The sequence below is a fragment of the Podarcis tiliguerta genome (genome assembly GCF_965153285.1).
Source record: "Podarcis tiliguerta genome assembly, chromosome: 6".
In the NCBI taxonomy this organism is placed as follows: domain Eukaryota; kingdom Metazoa; phylum Chordata; class Lepidosauria; order Squamata; family Lacertidae; genus Podarcis; species Podarcis tiliguerta.
In genome coordinates, this window is record NC_139539.1 from 29,355,600 (window position 1) to 29,381,468 (window position 25,869).

A 25,869-nucleotide genomic window follows, 5' to 3' on the forward strand; every position below is an offset into this window, starting at 1 on the left:
CAGTCCATCCCTGGGACCCCCCCCCCCTTCCAGTCCTACTAATGTTGGAGTAAGGGCAGATGGAGCACGTCAGCTTGGGAAGGTAGCCCCTCTAGGATAAGGCAATGCTGATCCTGAACCTATGTTGCCTTGTGGGATATCTTCAGGAGAAGAAAAGGCTAAGGAGTAAAACCTACACAAATCCGGTGGAGTCCCCAGGACGGTTAGATGATGCCTCCTCCTGGCAACTCCTACTGCCCAGCTGGTGCCAAACATATTGCTCTACTTTCATTTGGACCACATCAGTGAAGTTGGGGGGAAGGCGGTCTGGTTGTCTGGGACAGCCCAGGACCTCCATACACACTGCCCAGGCTTGTGTCCCAGAGAGATCATTTTGGTGCTGCCAACTGGTTTGATTTGACTGGAGTGTCCCGGAGGTGTGCTCCAATGTCTCGTGCCAACAAAACAACAATATTGAAATTCCAACATCAGTAGGACAAGGGTTGCAGAACCTTCCAGCAGGGAGGGGATATCTGACATAAGATTACCTTTCCAGTGTTTGACCGTTCACCCCATCCACTGCTTCCTATTTCCTCCTGGGATCACAGGATTGCAGGACCACAGGATTGTAGGGCCCCAGCTAATGTAGCAAAGAACACTGGCCGTTCTTAAGCCTATGATCTTGCATTTCATTGTGCAGGTACATCATTAGCCACTCAGGACTTGGCAGCACATCAAATGTAACAGTATTTTGTGTCTCCGAACAGTTGGCACTTCCATCACGGAACCGACACAGAACAGCACCTGTGTGTGTGTTCCACAAAAGAATGAGGCTGCTTTGTTTCTACTTTTCGTATGTTTTATTATAAAGAAAGGTAAGATAAGCATTGTGAGCCAAAATGTGCAGGTACTGCAGAAGCAGCACCACAAAGAAAATAAAAAATAATAATTAAAAAAAACAAACCATGGAAAACGCACTTTTCATAAACTGTAATCTGCTTTCTAATTTTTTCATAAATAGACAAAAATCCTTGTCAGCAATTTTAAATAGATGGACATATGGCTGAAAAAAATATAATAATGCCATATAACATGGATATAAACTGTCCATTTCTTGCTGTACAAATAATAGAAACGAGTTTGGCAGGGTTTTTTTTTTGTTTGTTTCTTTTTATACACATCTCCATTCTATGTATAACTAAAAAAATGTGCTACAATTAATATAAAATGCTTTTACTATAAAGTAAACTACTAATTTCTTCCACAAAAAAATCTTAAAGATGTCTTTAGCACAGTTCTAAAACATTTATTAAGCTACTTACAACTATCCAACAAATTATATTTTTCATGGTCTTTTCACATTGTTTCCCTCTCATATTTGCACTTCTGCTTCCCATCTGCTCTGTCCACCTAACCTCCAAACAACAGGTTCTAATTTTTAATTTTTAAATTTAATTTTTTTTTTGCCAGACATCTGAGGCCTTTCGCATGTACAATATTCACAACAGACTTCACATTTGTCTTGCACAAAGGTTAGTGCCATTTAGCAAGTCATCGAAAGAGTGTCTCCTCCTGCTGAGCCAAGCCTAATGCCTCTGAGCGAGCGCAGCGCCCGGGTCTGTGCTGAATCTAAAAAGCAGTTCGCTAGGAAAATGGTCCATAGCTAAGCTGGTGGCAAGCGGAGAAAGGCGCGCGGGGCAGGCAGGTGGGGTTGGGGGGGTGGTCCTTTGTAAATTTTGTTCTTTGTGACTTATGCAAGGTTGGCTTCCATGTACAATAGGACTTCGGAGAAGAAGGAGAAAGGGAGGGAGGAGGAAGAGGAGAAGAGAAGGAAAGGAATAAGCTGCTCTCAGAGCCAGGATATGAAGCCAAAGGCGAGGTGCTCTCTTGCCCTTGTGACTTGCTTGATGCCCATCTGGGTAGCCTGCATCACAGACCCTCTTAAATGTCCTTCCTTTTCACTTTTGCAGAATGGAGATGTCAGGGTTTAAGTGAGGTAGAGTGACTTGTCCCTTGGCAGCATGCTGTAAGAGAAACAGAAGGAAGAGGATGGGTGAGATTGTGAAAAATAATATTAATCATAATCATAATACAACCACCAGGCTAGCAGGCACATCTAGAATATACTCCATACTGGTATATAGGTTTATATATTCCCTACTTGCTATATATTGTAATTGCCACAAACTGGATTTTTAAAATGTGGGATAAACTATCCAAGCCTATTTGATAGCAGCATTAGGATCGTCTGTGCTTGTAAGTTACAAATAGATGGGAAGGCAGATTAAAGGGCAATCCTTCTTTCCTTGGCTTGAAATTCATAATGATTACAGAGATCTTAGGTGCAAAACACAATAATCAAAACCAATGGTATGTATGCTGTTGAATCTAATGCAAATTGAAGTGGCACACTGTGACTTCGAGAAAGGATGTTTTAAAATGTTGCCCTCTCAAAGAACAGAAACAATTTCTTTTTGCCAGATTATGAATAGCCAACTCAATCAAGGTGAGGGACAAACACAAATGTCAAAGTAATGAAAGCCTATTACGTTGATTTAATATCTATCTATATCTTTCTATCTATCATCTATCTATCTATCTATCATCTATCTATCTATCATCTATCTATCTATCTATCTATCTATCTATCTATCTATCTATCTATCTATCATCTATCTATCTATCTTTTTGCCAAACCATGAGAATGAGTTCAGCTGAGACAAAAGTGGGGGTAGGAGAAGAAGAGGCTACAAGGAAGTAAAAGACTGGAGATTTCAGGGCAATTTAAGCACCCCTCACTTGCATGGCTTCTTAGCTCTTTTGTTTTTAAACTGGACCCCTGCTCTCCATTACACAGCTTTAAATAGATTGGCCCTTAACTGTCACCCCAAATTTGGCTCTCTGTGGTAGCTAACATTTGCTGGTTTGTGCCCTGGAGATTAACCCTCCCCTCAAAAACACTGGAGTAGGAATGAGAACAGAGTGAAGCACTTCACTGATATATCCGTTTGCAAAAGAAGTCAGCATCCTATCATGTCCATCACATTCTCTCTTATAATTCACTTATCTGTACTTTTTTATAAGCAGCGTTTAAAATGTTCTGTCTTCCTATCCTCAGCAAAGATTTAATACGTAGACAAAGTAGTGAGGTCTTCTAGTACCAAAACTTCATTAATTTTACAAACTACTCTCCCAAACACATTACGGGCATTACTATAAATAATTGAATCCAAACTAAGTGCGCTTACTATGTTTTATCTCTCCTTTCTTACGGTGTTTGTTCACTTACTCAAGTGATTTGGAAGACTGAATAATTTGGAATGAATCTTCCAGTCTCCATCATGAATTAGCGTAGTCTGTTTTTGTTTGGACAAACTGACTGTATGCAAGTCAGCAGGTCTGTGTGATTTGCTTCACAGACTAATGCTCTGTTCAAGCTGCTTATCCCAGAGTGCTCCCGTGACCACTCTGGACTAAAAGGTTTAAAGAACACAGCCTAAATTACAAAGTTTGATTAAGATGCCCAGAGAGCAGATCATACATGGTGGCATGGAAGGGTAAACAATAATTAACTGTGAGAGATGAGAGCGGCTGACAATTATTCAGTGGTCTAATGTCTGATAAACAGAGAAGAAAAATAAACACAGCAGTAGCCTTTAATGAGAAAAACCCAGCGGTCATGACCATTATTAGGATGGAACAAGCCTGAGTAAAGTAACAGAGCAAATATTGATGGCAAGGTTCTAAGATCTGCTGCTCAGATGCTGCTGCACTTCAGATTTGGCACACAGTCCTGATAGTGCTGAAGCATTTTCACAAGAAGCTCTGAGGATGCAAAAGAGGAAACTGCATCGTATTGCAGGGGATGGAACTCTCCATGTAACAAGCAACAATCTCAAGTAACAATGCATTCAAACAATGCCCTTCCAAAGCCAGTATCTGTGCCTCACCAGCTAGAGATGAGGTGCTGCTGTTTAAGCCTTCAAAATGTCTGAAGCTTTATGGGTCTGGTTTGTTCCACTAGATAATCAAAATCTACAATAAGTAGAGTAGTCAAAGCAACTCCAGTGGTGCCCCGCAAGACGAATGCCTCGCAAGACAGAAAACCCGCTAGACGAAAGGGTTTTCCGTTTTTCAATGCGCTTCGCAGGACGAATTTCTCTATGGGCTTGCTTCGCAAGACGAAAATGTCTTGCGATTCTTTTTCGCTCCCCACCCCCTTTTTCTAAGGCACTAAGCTGCTAATAGCCTTTTAGCAGCTAATCCGCTAATCCCTTAAGCCTGTAATAGCCGCTAATAGCCGCTAAACCGCTAATAGCGCTAATCTGCTAATCAGCTAATAGGGTTGCTTCGCAAGACGAAAAAACCGCTAGACGAAGAGACTCGCGGAACGGATTCTTTTCGTCTTGCGAGGCACCACTGTATTGTGCTATTTGTGTTCACTAATTATATGATAAACATGCTTCAAATCAAGGTTGCAAAAATTGCAAGGTGTATGTGGATGGCTCAAAATTTCCAGACCATCCATACCACCTCTCTTTATAGAAGTCTGCACTATGCTGGAGGTATATTGCACCCCCCCCAAAAAAAAACCCAAACACCCCATCTTTCATCAACGTGATTTCCGTTTACAACACGTTTTCCTGAAACTTTTTTTGATGTGTCTAGATCCAGCCTAAGTCCCAGCCCCTACAGAATCTGAACAAGCATATACTGTTCTGAAAACACACACAAAAAGAACACTTAATTAGTAAGGAGGCTGGGTTTGCTAACTTTAGCAAGGTAGTATGGTCTAGGGCTATAGCATCCAAGAGCATATGAGAGGCATGTTGCCATTATAATATTTATTGAATAGCCAAGTGCATTTCCTACAATTATGGAATTAAACAATTGTACTATAGTGCCATTCGCTTCCCCCTGAATCCCATTATCAAAGGATTACACTCTGCCTATCATCAGATTGACCCAGGCCCACTGATTCTGTCCAAGGTGCACTGCCCCTGTTAGACCTTCATAACAGACGTTTGAATTACGCTGACTTTAAAAGAACAATGGTGTGTTCATTGCAAGCATCAAATATACGAGAAGACCGTGAGCACGGTTCGTCCAGGGATGACATTTGATGCAGACTGTCACACATTGTGAGGGATGCCAGAATCATCAGCAACCCCCACCCACCCCCTGCCAAAAAATATACGCCCCACACTGGAATTTTGCTGCAGAAGTTAGTTCACCTCATAATCTGCTATAATGATTTTCTGTCATCCTTAGCCTAATCTGCATGGTTTAAATATGATTTTCCAGGAATATGAGATAAAACCATGAAATCTGACATTTTCACTGTGACAAAGGCATGAAACGTGAGCGCTTTGATCATGAATGGTACGGGGCACTGTGCACACAATGCTGCATCTTGCCAGAATGCCAAGAGCTTGTTTTCCTTCCTTAGAGCGGCTACCTGCCTGCTGCATTCATGTTTCATTAAGGTACTCTAGCATTCTTCAGCATGCCAATACACCTAAATAATGCAATTTTTATATTGGGTTATATATTATTTTGATATTAAGCTATATAATGAAGCTGCACGTAAGAGAGGCTTCTAACCTACATCAGCCCCAAAACAGGTGTCTCATTACATAACCTGCCTTCTGAAGTGCGTATGTGTGTGAGAGAGAGAGACAGAGAAACACACACACACACACACACAGAGAGAGAGAGAGAGAGAGAGAGAGAGACTTACTTGCAATGTTTAAAAATTAGCCCCTTTTTGCTGCAAACAGCATCACATAGAACCAATAGAAACAGCAACATTTCAAAAAGTCCTGAATGCCAAATATGCTTTAAATTGTTTATTTGCCTCCCACATTATTATAAAAATAACATACCACACTGTTTCTTCTTACTGCAAAGTACTATTTATTCCACAGCAAGTTCTGTGTGGATACGTGTAGTAGGAAGGACCCAAACAAGCATTTCCTCTGCACAAGTTCAAAAAGCATTAAGCACTGGCATTCCAAAAAAATCATTCCTTCTCTTGAACTTTCCAGATTATTTAAGGAAAAGCACTCCCCCTCTCTTTCTAGGAAGGGGCCTTCAAGTCTGGCCTTGAATTTCCCAAATTCCATTTCCACCTAATGGAGGCGAAGGTGAGGCAGCCTTGTTGCAGAAAGGCAGCCTTGCCTCAGAAAAGCATCTTTTGCCACTTTACCTCTTTGTCTGGTCCTTTAATAATACAATAGATAAATGTGCACTCTGGTGCTGGGGGTGGGAAGGCATACAGATGGAACTTAAGAAAAGGAAAAGCAAGAAAGAAATTCCAGAGTCTTCTCCCCCACCCCCTTATCCTTTTCAGGAGGAAGCAGTTTGGAAAAGAGAGAGGGGACGTGGGTTAGCTTTCTCACTTGTTTCTAGTCAATCAGAGTTGTGCTCAGCAGCTTTTGCTACAAACAGGAGAAATGAGTTTTTGGAAGAAGGATGTATGTCTGACCCAAACACAGTTGGTATGCTTCCACAGTGGGCTTGTGGATGAAATGATGGACACCTGGCTGGATGGAATGCATTCTCTGACTAGTGGGGACAAGGTCACACCCACATCATGCATTTAAAGCCATGGTTTCTCCCTCAAATAATCCTAGGAACTACAATTTCCAGCATCCTTTGGGGGAAGCCATGCATTTTAAATGTACATAGTGTGGCGTGTCTTCAGCAAGAGTCTTTCTCAGTAAGGCAAAATGAGACCTTTTAACTTGGGATCTTACATATGCAAAAAAACCCAAATAAAAATAGTTTGCCACTGGGAAAAAGCTGTAGCCTCTACCTAAGCACCTGCAATCCCTGGCTATAATTTAAAATGTTGGCCACTTTTTTTTTAAAAAAAGGTCAGTATTTATCTAAACATTTCCTTTAAACAGTTAACATTTGAAAACAGGGTGCTCAGTTCCTCCTCTAAATGCCAACATTTAAGCACTATCAAAATTTACAGAGCCAAGTTGTAACACTTTAGGCCTTATGTGTACAGAACTGTTTTGTTATGGTACTAGAAACTAGTTGTCTCAAAGGATAGGAAGAAAAACTTTTCAGGCTTCCCCTGGTGGCAGGGCGGGGAGGTGGGGTTTACATTGACAAAGAGGACACTGGGGGGGGGGGGGGGGGGATCCCTGCAGCAAAGCAGCTTCAAAACAGACAGAAGTAATCCTAAGGGACCAGTACAATATTCACTTGTGCATCAGAAAGGATGGGAGATGCTCTCTATGCAGAAACTCCACTGGATGACCACAGAGAGTAGAGATGAATGCTGTATTTCTGGATGGAGTGATGCCATAGATAAAACTTGAAGTTTCAATAACATATTCCTGTCTTCTTAAACAAAACAAAGCCCAGAGCTTAATCCACATTGCAACTGAACTATCATGGCACCTCCCAGGGAACCCTGGGAATTGTGGGGCTTCCCCCCACAAAGGTACTGAGAGATTATAAGACCAAACTGCCGCAGAGAACTGTGATTCTCAGGATCCTTTATGAGAATCTTTATTGGAAGCAGATGACATGTGCCAGTCAAACTGGTTTATGTTTGCAATGGATACATGACTGAAGGGGGGAAAGGCTAAGCTTCCCCTTCTGTGCATTTCTACCCAGAAATATATGAAAACAGATGTGTAGCCAATCAGTGAGAAGAGCCTTATTCTTACAAATCAAAGATGAGATGATAAACATGGATTTTAGCTACACCGCTTTAGTGGACAGAACTGAATTATTCTTCATACATCAAAAAATGCTCTGTACATAGGAAGCAGGTATCAAGAAGAATGGTTCCTAACTGGCTTTCTTCATGCCATGCTAGTATTCATTATGCAAGGAACTTTTTTTTTATCTAGAGGAGTATTCACATGATATCATGCTGTAAGCAATGCTTCATATTCTGACTCAGGTGTCTTGTGGGTAGGAAGCAATGGACTCAACATTTAGATCAACCCTACATTTTTTTGCAAATCATAAAGAAAATTCACACTGCATATGCTCAGAACTAGATGAGCACCAGCAGGATGGTGACACTTTGTATGGGGATTCTTGCTTGTATACTGAATGCATTGTTGATGCAATCATGTGCAATTGGTTGCTTAAAAAAAAAAGCCCAGGCTTGCAATGCATTCGTTCATGTGCATTACTTAAAGCAGGGATGCCGAGCCTGTGGACCCCGACCCCCCCTCCTGATATTTGTTGGACTACAGCTCCCATAATCCATTGTCACTGGCCCAGCATGCTAGGGCTGATGGGAGTTGGAGCAGAACAACTTCTAGAGGGCCACAGCTTCCTCACCTGATTTAGATGGAGGAGAAAATAATGGGAAAGAATGGAAGGTTGCAGCAAGAGCAAATGACCAATTCTGATATTAATTCTAGAAACTATGAACATTTGGAAGGCAGGCAAGTAGATTACTAGGCACAGCTGATCCACAGAAGATCCGAGAAATTCATTTGTTTCAAAACGCTTGGGAAAGTACCTCCTACTGTCTAGTAAGAGTTTTCTAGTAACTCTAAAGAGTGAACTGAAAGCATTGAAAACCAGCATGCACATGTGCCATTTGGTAAGAGAAAAGATACAGATGTCTTACTACTTTCAGCTAGCAGAAGTTATAGAGGGCTATGAGGAAATGCAAAAGCAAAAACCTCTGGGTGCAGACATGCTCAATCATCATGCCTTAATTATTCAATCCGACATAATCGGTTTAAGTATCACATCACATATCCACATGAGTTCTGACTATTTTCTTGGTACACGTTCATGAGTACAAACTCATAAAAGAAAGGACGACTAAAGAAAAGAGTTGAGTTTTTGTCAAGTTAACATTGGGCCACTTTAGTCTGAAAACACAATTGTTCTGAAAACAATATAGCATTATTCCTTGGAAAGGTATTGAATAAAAACACTCATGCGCAAAACAAGTATGAATGTTTTTGAAACATGGTGCTTTGATTACTTCCATCATTTAGACAGCCCTCTAAACATGCTGAAATTTCTTATTTTGTCTACTGGCCTGCAGTGGTTAATTCCGCACTCTCTGCTGGGGTATTCATTGTCCCACTCGGTATTTCCTGGGGGGTTTGATGCAGCAGGTGATCGCGGCCCAACACTGTTCTGAAACTCAGATGAAATATGAGAGAAGTCCTAAACGTGGAAGAACAGAGGAAAAGAAAATGTTATAAAACAGGATATGGGCAAAACAGTCTGGCTTTACCCATAACTTCCAAACAGAGTCCCAGGTGAGCAAAGTGCTTTAATGTATGGATAGCAATATGTTCAAGAACTTCATTTAAATCAAGACCAAAGTGAAAATATACAAGAGGATGTTTATTCTCTAAAGAAATCAGCTGCTTTCTTTCTCTTCCTTGTTTTACAAGGTCATGTTTTGAGAAAAATTCATTCCATATTTATTGCCCATATTATGCACAATGACATATAGATACTTTTGCCTGCATCTATGTTTTTGTTTTGTTTCTTTGCAATCATAAACACTTTCCCCAAAAGAAATGTGTTTCTCACTGCTCTAAGGCATTAAAGTAGTTGAAGTTAAAGTAGGAGAATCTTTACAAGCACTGTTGCTTCATCTGATGACACCTTTTTGACTCCAAAAAAGCTTGAGAGACAGTCTAATGAGAGATGCTGTTGCAGATGCTGGTGTACGGTTTAATCATAATCAAATGAGCAGCACCTATTAACTAGGACAAGATGAGATCTGAACAAGGAATTCAAGCAACAAGGTTTATAAAAATTAAGCTTTATTTGGACCAGTGATGCAAAATACTCCATTTCCAAGTTCACCTACTTTAGAGCTCTTCAACTGACTTTAATTAGTGTTAGTTCTACTTCGCTATAATTATTTTGAAGCTGGTTGGAAGATTTTGATCTAAATTACTACGTTGCAAACTACCACAGTGAGAAACCATGACAAAAATGTTCATATTTGCAGATCACTTCTCACTCTCAATCCCCAAAAGAAAGCTAGGAGCATTATGCTATTATAATATTCAAAATATGGATAACCATGATGTGACATTTCAGAAGGAAGACTTTCAATAAAGCTAATTCTCTCCACCCCCACCCCCAATTGACATCAACCAGGTGCAAATGCAAGGCAGCTCAGGATCCAAGGAAAATACCAATTCTGAGAAGTTCAGAAACATGGAAGCTTCTGCTCATGGAAGCTTCTCCATGTATCCAATTACCTATATGACAGATGTCCTGAACACATAAACTGTTCACCTTCGAACTCTAAATGATAAATTCACTGGATCCATCTTGATGAACAAACCCACACACTTGAAAATGAGGGGCATAACTTTGAAATGCTTTACAATATAAGAACTCCTGACTGCCAAAATCTCCATTAGTTAGCACAGCAGCAGCAATATTGAGCTTTTGCCACCGGTGCTTTGGGGTGCCTGGCTAATATATTGCTCTATTTTGGGGCAGTATATAGAAACCTCCCACAACAAGGTGATGCATTTTATTCTAGGATTCAAATTATTGCAACCCAAAAAGTAATGACAGTTAATGGCCTTTATGCGCCATTTGAAAAAGTAGTCTTGGGTGTGCCAACTTGATGTGATTCAGGAGGTTCCTGATGGGTAGCCCCTTTGAAGATCCGGGAAATTATGCTCTGGGAGATGTTTAAGCCTTTCCTCCCGTGCCTTTCCCCCAGTGTAAATTAGCCCACACTACTAGCTAAACAAGCGGAAAAGACAGCAAAAGATGCTATTCCTGTCTTTTACCCCTTTTGGAGCTAACAGCAGTTGGAGGAAGGGTAGCATTCACATGGGGGGAAAGCCATAGGAGGAAGGAAAGGCTGAAACAGTGGTCTTGTTCACACATTATGGTAAATCATAGTTAATGGTTTGTCATGAATGTGTGTTATCTCACTATCTTTGCTCCTCCCATGGGAAAAACAAACCATGACCTTTGGCTTAGCGTCACGTCCAAATCAGGGATCATGCAATCAAGGTTTATTCTAGGGCTTGCTGACCATAGTTTGCTTGAGCAAACCAAAACCACAATTCTTGCCAGGGATCATGGCTTGCTTTTCCAGAGTGTTAACAAGGACAAACAAAGAAAGTAAGACCAGCAAATTTGTGATAAATCGTTAAATGTAAGGGTGAAGTAGGTCACTCTCTTCCAAAGCACCATTTCCCCAGTCTTCAAAGCAGCCCAGTGGGGGCTGCCGATTAGCAAAACAATTAGCCAAGGGACACCCCAATCATGGATCTTTTGAGGAGTGTGTCTAGTTCACCCACAAGTTCGCAAAACCCAGATGTGCAGAATTCATGGTTAAGAACTGTAATTTAGGGCTCAAGCCACTCACCTGCTGGCCTGGTGGTGAAGAGTTCATTGGGGGCTGTACCTGTAGTGCCATGGAAGGAGACAAGATGGGTTGCTGTGGGACCTGCTGCATGCTGAGGGACTGGTTGAGGATGGAGCTCTGTGGGTGGTGCAAAGACAGCTGCTGATGGAGAGGGGGGCTGATCTGGAAAGAAGGGGGTGGCGAGGCACTGATGCTGGGCAACATGGGTTTGGAATTGAGGGTCCTGGAGAGGCCGGGGTGAGGGTGTCCACGGTAGCTCTGCAGGTCTGCTGGGGACAAGAAGGAGCCCAAGCCAGGATAGGGTGATGAGGCCTGTGGTGGCATCGTATACAAGGGCTGTTTCGGTGGGATCATTTTTGAAGGTTGGTTGGTTTGGGCACTTTTTGTCTCCCCTTGGTCAGCTGAGCTCTGCAAAACGGTGGGAGGAGGAACCACACAAACACATAGAACAGATTGCAAATGAAGGACAAGTCACTGAAATTAAGTACACGCAACTTGTCGAATAACTGAAAGGCACAGTTCTCTCCCCTTTTAAACTTTGCCCCTCCTATCAGATGATACTAAGCAAGGAAACCTAAGAACAAGTTGTAAAATGCATGATTTAACACGTATTTCCAGTGCTTGAAGTTCAATAACAGTTGGCCTAAATAAATAAATATCACAATGGAAATCAATGTGGCATGGAGCAGTGGAGAGGAGGCAACATAGCTCAGTGGTAGAGTACGTGTTATGCATGCAGAAGATCCCAGGACCAATCCTTAGCCACTCTACTTAAAGGATTCCTGAGACCCCCCTAAATCAACTGCCAGTCAGAGTAGCCAATAGTGCCCAGGATGGACAAATCTAAGGCTGCTTATTAAATTATGCTGCACTATCGACTCATCAGCTGTTTTACAATTATTGCCTTTTGCAAATTCACAAAAATCACCATGGTGCTACTGATTGCAAAATGGGCAGCAGCATCTCAATGGCCGCCCAGTAAGTTCATGATGCATTGGAGAGATGAAATGAGGTCAAAACTATTAAAAAAAACCCAAAAACTTTCTACTGAACTATAGTAGCTTCAGAGTTGAAAAATACAGGGCAGGGGGTAGGTATCTGGGCAGTGATGGAGATGGAATAAAATAGAGGGGAATATAGCAATTTCTAATTCTGGTAGCCTCAGCATCTAAGTAACTAATGAAGGTGCCCCAGTCCCAAACTGAAGGATTGTTGGTGTCTGCTATCTTCTATGCCACCTGCTCCACTCTGTACAGGGATTTTCTAACATTAAAAAATTACTTATTTATCTATCTAAAGCAATAGACAAGATTTTAAGGCATTTGCTAGCAAAGATAATTGGGTGATGGTGGGGGTTTTTTGCTCTCTCTCTCAAAGTCCTCATTCCAGATTTATTTAAATATGAAAGTCACCTTTTAAAACTCTTTTTTAAAAAAGCCCACAACAGTTATTATTGCTGCTTTGCTAAATGCGGCGAGATACTGCACCAATGAATTATATGCAGCATGAACAGAATACCAATATCAAAATATCCAACCTTAAATACATTCAGCGCAGTTATGAATCTTTTTAAACACTTAAACCAATGAAAGGGACTCGGATTATTTCCTTTTTGACCTTTTTGCCACAGCTCTTAACCTTCAAGCATGGCTCTGTTAACTCCCCAGGCAACGTTCCTCAGTGCTCACTCCACAGCATGAAGTACATGTTTACCCCTATTTTAATTATACTGAAATTAAAATTATTTAATTATTTTTTTCAAAGGGAAAAAGTAAATGTAATTCTGCACAATTTTAACTCACTTTAAAATGGCAGCCGTGGCTTGGCCGCTTGTATACTACTGATGCTGGGAGCTCTCCGTGGTTCTGAAGCACTGTGCCTACCGCACAGGGGAAGAGTGGCAGCTTAGCGGTAGGACACATACTTTGCAGGCAGAAGGTCTCAGGTTCAATACCTGGTTGAAAGAGACTCCTGTCTGAAACCCTGGAGAGCTGCTGCCAGTCAGTGCAGACAGTTCTGAGCTAGATGGGCCAATGACCTGACTCAGTGCAAGGTGGCTTCCTATGTTCTTGTTGAAGTAGGTTGGCTACCCATCCAGTTCTCTCCTTCACAACTTTAGCCAGGAGTGCCAACAGGGTTTTCTGGGCCCAGCGGGCTTTCTGACCCACATGGAAAAGTGTGCAAGGATTTGCTCTGTGTCATAGGCAAACTTGTGTCCTCTTCTGCAGGTGGAGTGGAGGGTATGGAAGTAAATCAGTGGCCACACATAGAAACTATCTCTGTTTTTGAGCAGAGATTGGATGACCATTGGTCATGGATGCTTTAGTTGAGATTCCTGCATTGCAAGACCAGACGACCCTCAGGATTTTATGAGATGTGTGTAGTGCATGAGTGAGGGGTGGAATGAAAAGTTCTGGCTCTGCTCACTTTTGCTGACACCCACTTTCATTCTGGACCCATCCATTGCTGACATGCAGCTCCTGGAGGCTTGGCCATGAGGCTGAAAAAAGTCCTTTGTCCCAATATATCTGTTATTCATAGAACATGGTGACAGTGGCCACTGAAGGAATATCTATGGATTACCAGCACATATACTTTTAAAAAAATCATTATTATATCTCAGTGTCTCCTTTGTTCTAGCAGATAATAATTCTTATTTTCCTATTCCCATTGCCACCTAATCAGCCACACCATTACGAGTTATTGCTCCATCAGACACTCTTTCTCATCTTGCTATAATGCATCTATGTGACATCAGGTAGCGATAGTTGTTGGCTCTGGTGCAGAATACTACTTCAGCACAGAAATGCTTCCATTACTATGGACAAGAAAAACAATACCGCAAAGCAAATGAGCCACACTGGTATATAGGGCAACAGCCACCTACTGGATGTATTCAGAAATACAAAAATATTTACAGAGTAAACCTGCCAATCTTAACCCTTCAAGGCCTACTCCCCAATTCCATTCCACTCTTTCCTTTGACACTCCATTTAATAGTGTCTTCTGCTTCTAAACAAATTTATATAAAATTCCAGCTACTTTTGCTTTGCTATGTCATTCATCAAAAGCCAGTGCCTAGTTTCCTTGCCTCTCTACAGTAGCAGACCTAGTCCCCCACTTTTCTTCCTCACATCCAGATCCTAACAGCAGCAAACGTTCCATGGGCTCGTCAGAGGCAGCGTCTTGCTCTCTCTGCCAAACCCATGTTTTGGGATAGAAGGCATTCCTAACTTCTAATCCTATGAAATTTGAAAAATGAAGTCCTCCACTCAGTATATCAGATACTGAGAATTCACAATCTGCAGGTACAGTGGTGCCTCACAAGACGAAATTAATTCATTCCGCGAGTCTCTTCGTCTAGCGGTTTTTTCGTCTTGCGAAGCAACCCTATTAGCGGATTAGCGCTATTAGCGGCTATTAGCGGCTTAAGGGATTAGCGGATTAGCTGCTAAAAGGCTATTAGCGGCTTAGAAAAAGGGGGTGGGGAGCGAAAAAAAATCTCAAGACTCGCAAGACATTTTCGTCTTGCGAAGCAAGCCCATAGGGAAATTCGTCCTGCGAAGCGCATTGAAAAACGGAAAACCCTTTCGTCTAGCGGGTTTTCCGTCTTGCGAGGCATTCGTCTTGCGGGGCACCACTGTAGTACGAAATAATATGAAGCATATGTTGGGAAGGAGGGGCCAGTATCACTTGCAAATTTTTTCTGGGTTTGAGGCAACAACAGAGGTCCATGCTTGCCAAAACCACAATTCTTGCCAGGGAATTGTTCATGGTCACATGAACTATTTTACTATCATGACTGTAAGTGCACAAATGAACTGACAATCATGTACAAATATATTTGATCAAAGATGTCAATCACAGCTGTACATTGATTGATCCCTTCCCCATCTTTGTTTCCTTAGATGTAGGATCCTGCCCAACCTATTTTAACAAAGCAACTATTCAACATACATTTCCCACTGCTATGCCCTGGATCTAATGGAAGTCAACCTAGTGCACCATTCTCTTTTTAACAGTAGGCAAGCAGATGCATTTGGATGTCATGAAAAGACTAAGCCAGAGCTTTTCGAACTGTGTGTTGCGACACATTAGTGTGTCGGCTGCAGTGTGTAGGTGTGTTGCGTGAATGTTCCCCGCACTCCTCCCAGGGCTGGAAAGGGGCTAGTTTATGCTCTAGTTTGCTAGTAAAATTGAATTACTGTGCCATACGAAAAGATTCATGTCTAAAAGATGTAGTGAGCATTGGGCTCACACACTCCGTCCATCACCCTAGCATGGCCACAAGGAGGAGATAGTACGCTTTTGATTGCAATTAACCACAGGTTAGCCTGCCGTCCAAATCAGCTTCATAAACTTGGTTGGTTGAAGTTTAGGATTAACCACAGTTTGTTGGGTTTGGAAGACATAGCAAGCTGCAGTTAATGTACCTAAAAATCTTCTAAATTCTTCCTTATGGAACAGATAGAAAGTGGGCTGTAGTCACTTCTTCTACAACCTCTTGGTTTCTTTTGTTTACCTTCTGGTACACCCCAGCTGAAGCTTTCTCTCCCTTTGAATCACCTGCTACTACCACTCCTGAATCTAACAAAAACACCAACATTCTACAGAGTAATGCAATATATAAAATGATGGTGATGGGATTTTGATATTATTATTATTTTAAAATTGATTTATTTAATGCAGAATTCTCTGGGCCCTAATCACCAGGCCAGATCCTCTGCTGCTGCAAATCAGTCTTGAAGGGGTAAATATGTATATCCAGCACATATCAGCTGCATGCAAAGTTCACGAAACCTGGCCTTGGCTCTTCCATGCCATAATGGTGCTTACAAAGAGCTGACAGCTTTGCGAAGAACACAAAACCTCCAGTATGGCTTGACTGTGGACAAAACCATCTAATGAAAGTTATGTTTCGTCTTGCTTTAAGGGGTTTGGGATCGCTCTGCAGATGATCCAATCTGTCTTTGATTATGTGGGTAAACAAGTATTAACCCAGACCTTCAAATCAAAGTTATGACTCTGGTGACAGCAGGGAGCAATCCCAGAAGTCCTGCCTCTAAACATTGCAATATACTACAGTAAACCAGGTGGGTTTTTTTTGTTTTGTAAGAGGGGGAGACTGGCATCCCTACAATGTATCCTTGAGCCATGCCACAAAGTATTTCGCTTTGCTCTTGCAGAAGGTAGTTAACACTGAAATCAGTTCTGATAGCACGGTTACAGTGCATTTCTTATAAACTTGCTCCTCCCCAGAGACTTCCACGAGTTGCAACTAATTTATCATTGCCACATCCATAGCGATTCACGTATGAAACATAGTCTGGTTACCTTGGAAACCAAGCTGGCCCGGTAGGCTGCCAGAGCTTTTAGATACTCCTTCTTTGCTGCTTCAGTTTTCCTTTTATATGCCTGAAAAGCCCAAGAAAAGAATATTAATTAAACAAACAGAATAGGATGGTACTTTTCTGACTGTGCTGTGACTTACTCCTTGCATATTCCTGAAGGGGACTGTGACCTGCTTTGATTTGTTACGAGAGTAGACTTCATGTATGACTGATGTGAAACTGCAATTGGTCTGCAATTTCCAAAGACAGAACGCGGGCCTAAATCAAAACCACCATATCTAAACAATTAAAAAGAACCTGAAATCAATAAATGGTATATTATAGATTGTGTATTATAGATTGTGCTATCTTGTTTTACATCTGTATGCTTCTGCAGTGCATGAGATAGCTTAACTTGTTGTTTGAAGTGGTCAAAATTCTGGGTCTTGTTCAAAGTGTAAAAAAAAATATGGTCTGAAATGGTTACTGAAAGAACCATCCCCTATAAGTCTAACTGCATGCTGCAGTCATCAGGAGACGTCCTTCCCTATATCCAATCTGCAACAGGTGGGTGGGTAAGTGGGGCAGGGCCTTCTTGATGGTGGCACCTGGGTTCTGGAAGACCCTATCCAACAAAACTCCAGGAAATCCAGTTGACCTACAATCTCCCTGCCTTCTGTAGGAAGGTAAAAATGCTCTTTGCTATAGCTTCTAGTTTACATTAGATGAGTTTATTGTTGTTGATGCTAGAATTTCTTTATTCCTTTCTGTATTGTTTTACTGCTTAGTTGGTTTTTGCATAGTTTTTTATTTGTGATTTGCTTCATTATGTGAGTCATCCTGGGGCCGTTTGCAACATTTTAAGGGACAGGATTCTCTGTGTAGCAACCATGATGTTCATAGTCCTTGTCCTTCTGGTGTTTTCGAGGTAAGAAAATCTATGGTGATAAGATAGATTCCTTAAAATACATAGCCTTATGTTTCATATGTCATGATGGCACTCGATTGACAGATAGAACGCCCACCCCATCCAAGACTTGGATTTATAGGCTTGGAGGCTGACAAGCTAGAAATCTCTGAGTGTGAACTTTTTGAATGTTTCTTTTTTCAAATAGAGGAGTAAAGCCACCACAGAAATGAGCTATATTGCTTCATGTTGGCAATGATATGAACCCTTTTCATTTGCCCTGAAATCAACCAGGGGGCTTCTAGAGGAGTTCCTAGAGAAGTGAAGAAGTAAACTTAACTTTGTAAAGTATGACAAACCATAATGTTATGCATCATTACCATTTCTGTAACTAGAACTGGTATGAATTTCTGTTTAAGCTCATAACTAATAAGGACCAGGTGAGTTAAGAGCTTACAATGTGAATGAAACATGAGCTCAACTTACTGCCTACACTTAAGTCAGATCTGCTTAAATAAATAGGACTAAATTATGTAACATTTATTTCAATGGGTCTACTCTAAGTGTGATGGAAGTGAGAGCTGGACCATCAAGAAGGCTGATCGCCGAAGAATTGACGCTTTTGAATTATGGTGCTGGAGGAGACTCTTGAGAGTCCCATGGACTGCAAGAAGATCAAACGCATCCATTCTTAAGGAAATCAGCCCTGAGTGCTCACTGGAAGGACAGATTGTGAAGCTGAAGCTCCAATACTTTGGCCACCTCATGAGAAGAGAAGACTCCCTGGAAAAGACCCTGATGTTGGGAAAGATGGAGGGCACAAGGAGAAGGGGACGACAGAGGATGAGATGGTTAGACAGTGTTCTCGAAGCTACAAACATGAATCTGACCAAACTGCGGGTGGCAGTGGAAGACAGGAGTGCCTGGCGTGCTCTGGTCCATGGGGTCACGAAGAGTCGGACACGACTGAACGACTAAACAACAACAACAACAACTCTAAGTGTGACGAAGCCTGGATCCAAATCGCTTCGTTTTGGACAAATGTAGCTGCCTAATCCAAAGTCAGATACTTGTGATGTCAAATGCTGTATAGCATAACTATCAAGAGAGGAGTCCAATGAAAACTTGACTATTAACATTGGGCAGCAACCCAATGTTAATATTCATTCTGGGAAAACAGACTTTTTATTTTAAAAAAAACTCCTCCAGCTGTCCTCATCTTATTAGAACATCTCAGCAATTGGGATGTTTTCATTTGCATAAAAATTACATGAGATAAAAACTAGATTTAGGCCATTTATATGTAGCTGAAATGAAGGTTTCCAAACTTCTTAACAAGAAAAAAAACCTGCTTTGTGGTTAACAAGTGAAGCCAATTTGAGCTTCAAAAACCCACCCCAATTTCTTCAGAAGACTCCCAAGAGGATATCAGGTTTGTCAGTGAATAAATTTCCTACTTTTAAAAATTTACTTTAGTTACACTCAGACAGATTTAGCTCCAGGGAGAAGTTGCAGTTTTTTGTAGATAATGATCCTGTTTCTCAAGGTAAAATGTGAGAAGTAGCAGCTTAACAAACATTTGATCTTCATAATCTTAAACTGAATTGAAGTTCATATGCAGCAAACTCTTAAATCCAGGACAAACAGGTAAATGAAATGATAGTGAGGAATCTATTAATCAGATTAATCATGCATTTCCGTGGGTTCCATGTGCAGTTGCCTCTGGAGAACATTCTCTCAGTCCTAGTGTAGATAATCTTATGACTGTTCAAACATAACAGGGAAATACAGTAAGAGGGGAATGAATCCTGAACTCCACTGTCCTAAATTGAAGCTTTTTGCTCATGTCCCAGATGTTGAAGGAGTAGTGAAACTGACAAGATCTGATCTCCCACAGCTTCTGGTTTATTTATTTATTGAATTTATACACCGCTCTATACCTGGAAGTCTCAGGGCGGTTCAGTTTCACACAAAAGGGGATAGCCTTACTGTGGCACATGGGGAACCGAAGGAGACCATTAAAAACAACAAAATAGGTTTGGTGTATAATGCTGAACTTAAGAAGCATAATGCACTGCCAAAAGAATTATTATTTTTTAAAAAAGTAAATTTAGAAAATATTATTGAGCTGGCAAGGAACTGGTGTGGGGAACAGACAACTTCAACTTTTGTCTTTTCTTTTCAAAGGGCTACATGAGCCACTCATGGATATGGATACTTATTTTCATGTACGAAACCTTCCTCCAAAGCCTTTTAAAGCTCTCAGGGCAAGGAAGGCAAGCATGTTATTAATCTTGATCAATATAAGTGCAGACACTAAACCATGCAAACATCTATATAAGAAGCATTGTTGCACATCTGCAAGTCAGATTTGGGTTTTCAAGGGTACAGCTCAAACCACAAAGAGCTGGTTTAGTTTCTTGATATACTTCCAACCTGGAGCAGTCATGTAGATGCAGCTACATAGAGAAAGTAACACCTAAATTTCTTGCACAAGGTACAGTACCACCAGCAAATGCTATTTCTTCCACCCAGAAGTGTGTGTATGTCTGTTGAAGGTGACAGGTGGACGCCGAAAGTATATTGAGAGCCGGGGATGAAAGAGACAATACAAAAATCTTCACTGTTAAAGAATGATCATTTTACTTATTGATTTTTGTAGCAGGTTGATAGCATATTACTGCCAAAATCACATTTTCAACTCATAATCATTCATGTTGGCCTTACAAGAATGTTATGCAATTAACTGTTCATTGCTGTAATGAGCTGCAGAATATCAACTGTTCAGAGACAAAAATTACGATATTTGGTTACTGAAGGATGAAATATTAACAGCCAGCCAATTCAGCAGTTATCAACCTTCCCTTACCTAAAAGTAAGGTAAAGGGACCCCAGGACATTTAAGTCCAGTTGCAAACGACTCTGGGGTTGTGGCGCTCATCTCGCTTTAAAGGCCAAGGAAGCTGGCTTTCGTCCACTTCCACAGACAGTTTTTCCTGGTCATGTGGCCAGCGTGACTAAGCCGCTTCTGGCGAAACCAGAACAGTGCATGGAAATGCCGTTTACCTTCCCACCGGAGCGGTACCTATTTATCTACTTGCACTGCGTGCTTTCAAACTGCTAGGTTGGCAGGAGCTGGGACTGAACAACGGGAGCTCACTCCATCGCGGGGATTCGAACCGTCGACCATTCAATCGGCAAGCCCAAGTGGAACAGTGGTTTAACCCACAATGCCACCCGTGTCCCAAGTGGCTGTGCAAAGGCTTCCTGATCTGTGGCCCCAGGAACAGGCCGCTGTGTCCTGTGACAACCTGGGGGCCGACCACCCTGCCCCAGATCCATCCTCAAAGCAATTTAGGGGTAGGGCTAAGGCTTCTTAAAACCTTATTCTCAACATATGATTGGGAGGCTGGGGTGGATTGAGATGCTCCATCCTCACCTCCCCTTTCCAGACGGAGGAGTGGGTTGCTAAGCAGAAAGATTCAGCCCTGCGGGATTCTACTCCATTGTGAAGGGCTTCATTGCAGCTTGGCAAGGATCAGCAACTGGCAGATCAAATCGTTTTGCTAACCAGCTGGGGTGGAAAGACGGAGAAGTCTGGTGGGAAGGAGAGGCTGGCTGAGAGAAGCATCCATTCCCCTCTCCCGCGAAGATGCAGCTGCCTAGTAGGTCCCTCCCTTTTGTGAGTTCTCCTCCCTGCCCCATGCCTGCTTTTTCTTTCTCCATTAAGCCCCCTCCCCTTCAAGCTTTGCATCAATCTCAGAAGCCTAATGAGCCATGTTGACCTTGGGGTCTCTCAACCCGACTCGACCAATGCCCTGATTTCCTGAATCAGCCTTATTTGATTTGGGCCTTGGATGAATCTGATCCACAGCCCTATCTGGGAGTCCTCTTTTCTTCTTCAAGCAAACAGGAAGTGGGAGGGCGACATCTGTGTTCCATACAATCAAATAAATTGCCAGTGAGATATTTATGTTGCACTTGCAAATGCCTTCTTTAAAACATATAGAGCAAAATCCCTAGTTCAGGCACAGAATATGGCGCTCAAGTTTATCCAAATGAATGAAGATCCCATGGAAGATGTTTTTAAAGCATATCTTAGATTTCTATAAAATTACTCATTTAACTGCTCAGTGCTGAGACCGAAATAATCAAGATTGGCAAAAGGAAAGTATGGAATTTCTGGAATTTTCTGTTCCACAAAATAAATACGCCTTTTGCTCTATTCATGCTTTTCTTGTATGTAGTGGAACTGTGCAGTCACTGTAAAGCGAGGCCAACTGTTTAGCCTCATTCCCCAAGACACATCCCTGTCCAGAAATAAGCATGCCATGTGCATCGTTGTCAGCAAGGTGTCCCAATTGCATGTAATCCCTACCCATGAGCAGGAGCTTGTGCATTTCACTTCCTTTACAGGCAGTTGTGAGCCACTTGCCATTTTCCCAGGAAGTGGCTGCAAAGTCAGGGGCAAGGCTGCCCTGTAGGCACTAAAGGAATGTGTGACTAGAACTTTTGTCAAAATAGTATCAGCAAAAATATATGTTTTAGTACTCAATCAGTAGCACCAAACTGGGCTTGTAAAACTGAAGCCCTGCTCCACAGATCTACTGAAAGACATGCATTTTGTTTCGGATATAAATAAAGTGTTTCTGTAATCTGTGTCCATCTGTAAAGTAAAAATAGAGCTATGAGTCATAAACCTGCCATGGAAGGTGATATGGTTTTAGCTACTAATTTTAGACCTTATAACTACATCCAGACTGCTCTTAGCAGCTGAATTATATTTGGGATTTTGACCACATTCTCCTTGGGCCAAGTCTCATGACTGTCCATGGTGAGGCTGGCTCCTTTTGCAAATATGGAAGTTTACCATTTGTGTGCACAAGTCAGTCATGCAAACTCTGCACACACTGATTTTTGGCATGCCACTGGGAGTCTTCCACAAGTCCCACTACCAGCAGCATCGCAAAAGAAAAGGTGTGCACATGCATGGCATCAACCTACATGTGGTCACTGGCATGTGGTACCATTGGCTTCAAGCATCAGCTCCCATCCAAGAGGGATGCCCTTCCTGTCTCCATTTAAAAATTTCACTCAAGTAATATAAAACTCTTTTGTTTGACAAACGAGGCCTTTGGGCCTTAAGCTTCAATTGACAATTTTTTGATTAAAGTCCTGAACTATTGATCCTTGTACACAATTACTTACACACACACACACAGACACACACACACACACACACACACACAGAGAGAGAGATCCCATTCTGGACTGCAAAAAGGGAGAAAGGCAGGGCTAGATTCAGTCCCCACTCTATCCCTTAAAAGGTGGGTGGCACTATTAGAATTAACCGCGCAGACCATCTGTTAAGGGATATTGGTGCGGCCCCAATATATCAAGGATCACTGCTCTGGGATTTCTATTACGGGCAGATTACCTGGGCTGCACTGGAACTTAATTCTATAAATATAAGCTAATTGGTGGAGCTAGCAAGAAGTGAAAGCTCAGTTCTCTTGAAGGACTTCATCTCACTCCAGGATACACAAGCACTCCTGTTCCTTCCTTCCTCCCACCAATAGGATGGAACTGAATGAATGTGTGTTGTTGTTGTTTTATTTTAATTGGTATTGAGGGCTACAAGACATTTTGCCTTCACATTTTACTCCTAACAACCATAATCATATGTTTGTGAGCAGGTGAATCTGACAATGCTAACCGTGAACAGCCCCTCAATATGAGTGTCAATATAAATGTCAATATATCTTTTAAACCCACAATTCTGACAGGCCTTGCTTTTTCTTAATACTGTTTCGACTCTTGCTTTGGTATGTAACTATAGTAGAGAATAAAAGGGGGCACGCACAATAACTCACAGTGGGCTGTGCATATATGTGCTCAGTAAAAGACTGCAACTGTACCAGCACACTCCACCTATTGCAAAAAATAAAATAGAAATGTTTGTGTGTATGTGCGTGCAAATGCATACAAGTGTCATGCACAAAAAGAACACACAGTATGCATTACACACGAACACATGCACAACTTGTGAAGGGATGGGGAGGAGGGAGTACGTGTACCCTCCTGCCCCTTTTGTGCATGTGTGCACGTACCTCCCACTCTTTCCCTCCTACCATTCCTTCTTAATCTATCTGGCAACTAATGGCAAGAATTATAGGTAAGGAGGAGGTTGGCAGGCTTTCTATGACAAGCACAGCTTCCAGCAATCACCTCAAAGGTGGGGAAGGCATCCGCTGAGCATCTGCTCAGCCCAATTCAACCTCCCACTGCTAGTCTTTGGCAAGTGCTGCGTGGGCATCAGCTATGAGGCTGGCTTGATCCCTCATTATTTTTCTGCAAGTTAAGGGGGGACTCAACTATAGATAGAAACCTTCTCCAGTTTCTCTTCTTTGTTGTCCAAATGGATACAGATTCTGCATTTCAAACCATTAAAAGATTGCCTTCTGTTCCAATAGAACATGCTTTTTGTTTATAGCATTGCAAAATACCCTCTTTCCAGGATCCTCAAAAGGGCACACTCATTGTGGTTTTGTGGTACACTGATTTAAATGTAATTGATTGAGAGCCAGATGGTTAGTTCAAACTGGAATACCACATGAGTCTCTGCAGTACGAAAATGATTCAACATGCAGCACATAGTTTAGATTTTACCATGCACTCAACTGAAGAAAATGTTGAATGTTTTCCAGAGGACCTATATTTAAGGCTTGGAATGAATCAGTTAAGAGCTAGAGCACAAGATTCTGCAGGGGACCTTTCCCCCTTTCTGCTTTTCCCCTTCCTGCTCAACCTGCTGAGGACATAAAAAGAGGTGGAGGATGTAGCTGGAGATCGAAAAGCCAGTTGGGTGGGATTTTTCCCACAACAGGCCCACCACCTTTCGCAGTTAAATAAAACAATAAAAACTTTGTTGACAATCTAGCAATGAATATTCCTGTTCTAAGAGTTAACATTCCACACTTCTTTTTTGATTACACAATGCATAAGACAGTTTTGCCACTTCGGATCATTTCATTTCTTCCCCACCCCTGTCTGGTAGATAAAAGTGAAATTTCCTTTCAAAGTCAAACTAAACCCCAGTCAACTGCAAGTTCTGTTGCCTTCCTCTCTATTAATATTAGAATTGCAGACTCTAACAAATAAGATTGTTATTGCTTATATTTTTATTTCTATCGTTTTAACCCTTTATGCTATTATATCTCGTCCTTGCCTTTAAGACATATCTGGTAATTTGCTTATTTGACTTCTGTATATGAAAGCATAGTATCTACCTGTGTGCCCTTTTAAAACAACTGTGCTGACTGACAAGCTTTCACTTGCAGAAAGACTTACTTGCTTTGTATGTGTTAACATGTATGTGTTTAGAAACTGTTCTTACTGTGGCATCTTATTGACTCTAATAATGGGAAGTGTGTGGCTAAAATCCCACTTGACACCCTGAAAATCCAGGGCAAAATGTGAACAGCACTTCCTACCAGGGCTGCTTAAAAACCATCCGTGTTAAAAGAGCTTTGCAAGGAGATTCATTTAAATACTGACTGAACTAGCCTTCTTTCTAATTTAATCATCTATTCCCCTAGAGATATTAATTCCAGACATTTATCAGATTTAAAGATATATTTTTTTTAAAAAAAATAAATATTCTGCATGTTTCCCCAGATAATCTGCCATGCCTGTGGGTTTATTTTTCTATTCGTCAGCTGGAGCATTCATTAGTCATTAAGGGACTGGGTGGGTGTTGGGAAGGAGCAGAGGGGAGCAAATATGTTACTGATTATTGGGAGGAGGGAGAAATCAGAGTTGATGGAAGCATATGTCAGAGTCGCAATCCTGACGCCTCTGTATCTTAGCAAAGCAACTAGTAATTGTGCCATAATGAAATGTTCCGTTTTGATAACCAGTTAATTAGACAAGACAATTATTCCAAACCCCGCTGACGCCCACAGAACCGCTCTGTGTCAGGCACACATGCTGAACGACAGGAGTAGCTGTTATTGGTAAACTTTGGATTCCAGCCTGCTTGTTTCAAATAGAGCAATGCTGTATAGTGTAACTAATGAATGCTAAGAAAACTGGGCTTCTCACTTTAAAATTCTCCTCCTGTATCACAGGGATTAGGGCAGAACATAAGGTATGGCAGGACATAAATCCTGCCATCATCACCTACCAGCTACTGAAAACAAAAAGCTAATTATTGTCATTGACTTTCTAAGAGAACTGAGGACCAAACTGGATGTGATTATTAAATCTTCGCATTTAACATGCAGCTGTTAAAAAGA

The 25,869-nt window shown here is 41.6% G+C and overlaps 1 protein-coding gene across 10 annotated transcripts in view; it reads right to left on the reverse strand.

Annotated features, from left to right (window-relative positions):
- Positions 1–816: 816 nt before the first annotated feature.
- Positions 817–25,869, reverse strand: part of TOX2 (TOX high mobility group box family member 2) — a 258,281-nt gene continuing 233,228 nt past the window's right edge. For all 10 annotated transcript variants that reach the window (XM_083444020.1, XM_083444016.1, XM_083444015.1 and 7 more), the window contains 4 exons: positions 16,670–16,750; positions 11,336–11,743; positions 9,014–9,144; positions 817–2,003 (listed from right to left, as the gene is read on the reverse strand). In XM_083444020.1, coding sequence (XP_083300146.1) covers positions 1,967–2,003; positions 9,014–9,144; positions 11,336–11,743; positions 16,670–16,750 — 657 coding nt within the window. In that variant the 3' untranslated portion in view covers positions 817–1,966. The remainder of the gene's footprint in view (positions 2,004–9,013; positions 9,145–11,335; positions 11,744–16,669; positions 16,751–25,869) is intronic.